Below are 3,545 nucleotides of genomic sequence, written 5' to 3'. Positions count from 1 at the left end.
AATATAGTATGTGATTTTTTGTGATAACAACTAACCATAGTATATTTTTTTTAACACGGAGCCACGGTCTAGGCCCAAAACAAGAGGCAAATGAAAAACAGAGAAAGGAATCTGCTCTCCTACGTGCACGGTAGTGCAGAATTCCAGCAGCAGCAACCATTGAAACGCCGCTAGCCTTCCCTCCTCCAGGTATGTTGAAACGCCACTTCCCGCTCTAAATTCTTTAACTGAATAATTTGGTTTAGGATCGAAGAAGTCTCTTTTTGCAAAATGCCCTGTGATGCAGTTACCGAATTACTTCCAATCATAATAAGTAAAACCCCAAACTATTGTTAAACCCTGATTCCTAAATTATGGGAAACGAGTTCTAGAAACTGCTAGTGTTTTTCCTCCATCATCCTTCAACAAGTAGCACGATTGGTTCTGAGAGTCTGATGCTATTTCGTTTTTGTCTACTTTGATCTCATTCCTTTGTCCGTGCTTCACATTTTTTATGCAATTTTTGTGCTTCATTATTATTCACTGAATTGACATCTTATAATTATGTGCAGAACTGGAACTTGTAGTGAGAATTGGAGTCAAGTAAAAGAAGAAATGGCGTTCAGAGGCAAAGAGATGATGAAGAAAGTGTTGAAGAGAGTTGGAGAGAACAATTTGAACCCAAGAGTGAAGGAATCGCTGGAGAAATGTATACCTCGAAGCAAGGTTGTAATGAGTCGTGCCAAACGCGGTCTATTTGCCGGTAGACACATTCAGTTCGGCAACAGTGTTAGTGAGGATGGCGGTAACAAGTTCGTAGCTTGATGCTTTTTTAATTTTACTTTTCTTATTTGCAGCTTCTTCTTTAAATGATGTTGAAAATGTTTGTGCTTTAGCTTTTAGTTGTAGATACATATTTTTTGCGGATTCTGAATTGTTTGAATGCCATAGGTTAGTGTTACTGTTTATGTGCCTCTGTTTAACTGTTGAATTTTTTGAGAAGCGTTTTAGGATATGGTATTGGAGCTTTTTAGGGCCAAGTGGTCTTGAGTTCTTTCTTCATTTTTACATTTCAGCACTAGCTAGACTGCACTTGTGTATTGCTAGAGGCTAATGTATCTTTACTTTATACTATGTCCATGATGATATTTAAATCCTCTGTTATGAGTCTACTTGAAGTTACTTTTTAAAATGGATTTGGCTACATAATGGTATGAATGAGTATGCAGTAGTTTCAAATGGCTTCAATCCGTAATCAAAGAATAACTCCTTTACAGCCATTCAGAATGGTATAAATGGGTATTCTTGTGGTGGTACATATTTGAGTCATTTTGTTAGTACATAGTAGTGATTTATTTTCAGAATTTCAGTGCTAAAACAGAATGACTCTTTATATTTCTTATTCTCGTGATAAAATTTTATGTAAATTTTATAAAGAACTAAGATGTTTCTGTTATATCTCGGTTTATCTCTAGATTCCCAATAGTCAATAATATAAGAACAAGGATTTATTCTTCAAGTTAGAAATAGAACCTAGTTGCTAATTGTCTTTGGATCTGCTAGGAAAGTACTGTCACGGCCCATCCCTATAGGTAAGATTTATAAAGAGAGGTGATTGTCCTCTCACTAATCGCTCACTTATTGAGCCATTGGTAACCAGATGCAATCTTGCCAATCTCACTTTTGAAGAGAGAGTTGCAACCATTAGAAATTACTGTCTATTTCATGGACTCTGAGTTGGACTAAACACTGGATAAACCTCTTCAATGGACTAAACACTGGATAAACCTCTTCAATTGACTTGGTACCATTGGTTACATAAACCTCCTTGTTGACTTTCTTTTCTCATAGTTTGAATCTATCCCCATTGTTGATAATTAGTGTCTCAATTCATTGGATGATTCTTAAAACTTAAGTTTCTGAAGGATTCTAATTGTATTGGAGCCAGTAAATTCATTAGTCTTGCCCTTGGATGTTTAATAATACCAGTACTTTAACAGTTGAGTACATTTGTTAGGCAGGATATAGATCCAAATAGTTGTGCTTGCAGCATTACACCACATCTTGCAACATCTTGTTTATCTCAGTAATTGATGATAATTACATAATTGTTTATCATTATGTTTGTTTAATGATCCCAACACAGTTTAGAACTTGCATATCATCGTTTGTTTCCTTGACTGTGTTGGGGCAGTTTCTTCACCTTTTAAATATGTAAGAGAAGAAAGAAAGAACAAACCAGACGTCAATATTGATGAGAACTTGTTTGTTAAATGATTTGATAGGACAAGGAGAACGTGGAAACCTAATGTCCAAGAAAAGCGGCTCTTCAGTTACATCCTGGATCGTCACATTCGGGTCAAAGTGACAACCCATGCCCTTCGTTGCATAGACAAGGCTGGTGGGATTGATGAATACTTGCTGAAAACTCCTTACCAAAAGATGGACACTGAGATCGGTGTCTTCTGGAAGGCAAAGATGGAGAAGCTCTATGAAGAGCTTGGCGAGAAGGAGGTTGTGTTCTTTGCTCCAGAGGATGAAGCCAAGTTTGAACAAGGCTTTAAAGATTTGAAGCTATCTGAAAAGGAAGCGCGTAAGGAAACTAGAAGAAAAATGTTTGCCGGGATAAGCAAGCACAAGCTGATTGGGGTAGAAAGTAAAGATGGTCAATCTATTGAGGACGGCGAAGAAATCTCCCATGGTGCTCAGAAACAGTTGGTCCCAGTTTCATATGTGTTGGCTGCTGACAAGCTCAAAGTTGGCAGTTATGTTTCTAATCAATGATGTGTTACCTGATAATAGTGGTGGTGTAATCTGTATCAGCTCATGGCTGTTTCACTCAAAGAGTATTGAAGCTTTTCACTCACATTGCATTTTCATGGTGTAGTTTTTACAGTCAAAAGCGGCATTCTAAATAATGAACAAAGAAGAGTATTGTCTTCATGTTGTTTCTCGGTTGTTCAATTTTGGTCCTTTGGGTTGTGTATTGCCTAAATTTTTTACTGTTTTCCTTGAGCGGGAGAATGCTTTTGAGCTTTCTGGCCATACTAGTTAAAATGACGCATAAAATAACCGTCGATTTTTTGGACATAAAATTAGATCTTAGAAGTATGCATCGTGAAATAACAATATGGTTATTGTTAACAGAAGTAACAAGTAGTAACCTATTACTCAGATCCTATATTAAACATTAATAAATTGAGTGTCAATCATCGATGTCTAATTAGATGAAAATAGTTACCTAATTCAAAAACACATAGAAATAGTGAGTTTTAACAATATATACTGCAAGCATAACGTGGTTAAGCCACAAACGGGAGATAGCATCCATAATAAAAGGTTCTAAGAGGAGAATATTTACCGATACACTATGCAAGCATAACCAGTACATATATTTACACATAAACTACTGACAGACTAGCAGACTAAGATGAATAGACGATCGCAAACTTAAGCTATCAGTTCATCACAAACTAGACAAAATCATATTTACATATAGATTAATGATCTAGCATCAACTTTTCAAGATGCCGTTACAGTCTCAGGAGTTGCTGCTGGCGCAGCAC

The 3,545-nt window shown here is 36.5% G+C and overlaps 2 protein-coding genes across 2 annotated transcripts in view; one reads left to right on the top strand and one right to left on the bottom strand.

Annotated features, from left to right (window-relative positions):
- LOC112750176 (uncharacterized) lies at positions 1–2,922 on the top strand. The gene is made up of 3 exons (XM_025798767.3): positions 1–189; positions 552–791; positions 2,265–2,922. The coding sequence occupies exons 2-3, from the start codon at positions 595–597 to the stop codon at positions 2,761–2,763; spliced, it is 696 nt and encodes a 231-aa protein (XP_025654552.1). The 5' UTR covers positions 1–189; positions 552–594; the 3' UTR covers positions 2,764–2,922.
- A 320-nt stretch (positions 2,923–3,242) lies between these two features.
- LOC112750171 (clathrin light chain 3) overlaps positions 3,243–3,545 on the bottom strand; it is a 72,285-nt gene continuing 71,982 nt past the window's right edge. Inside the window, exon 4 of the mRNA XM_025798757.3 lies at positions 3,243–3,545. Within this exon, the coding sequence (XP_025654542.1) occupies positions 3,502–3,545 (44 nt within the window). The 3' untranslated portion in view covers positions 3,243–3,501.

The sequence above is a fragment of the Arachis hypogaea genome, chromosome 2, assembly GCF_003086295.3.
Source record: "Arachis hypogaea cultivar Tifrunner chromosome 2, arahy.Tifrunner.gnm2.J5K5, whole genome shotgun sequence".
NCBI lineage: Eukaryota > Viridiplantae > Streptophyta > Magnoliopsida > Fabales > Fabaceae > Arachis > Arachis hypogaea.
The sequence above is the reverse complement of the archived record's forward strand: the minus strand, read 5'-3'. Positions and strand labels throughout refer to the sequence as shown.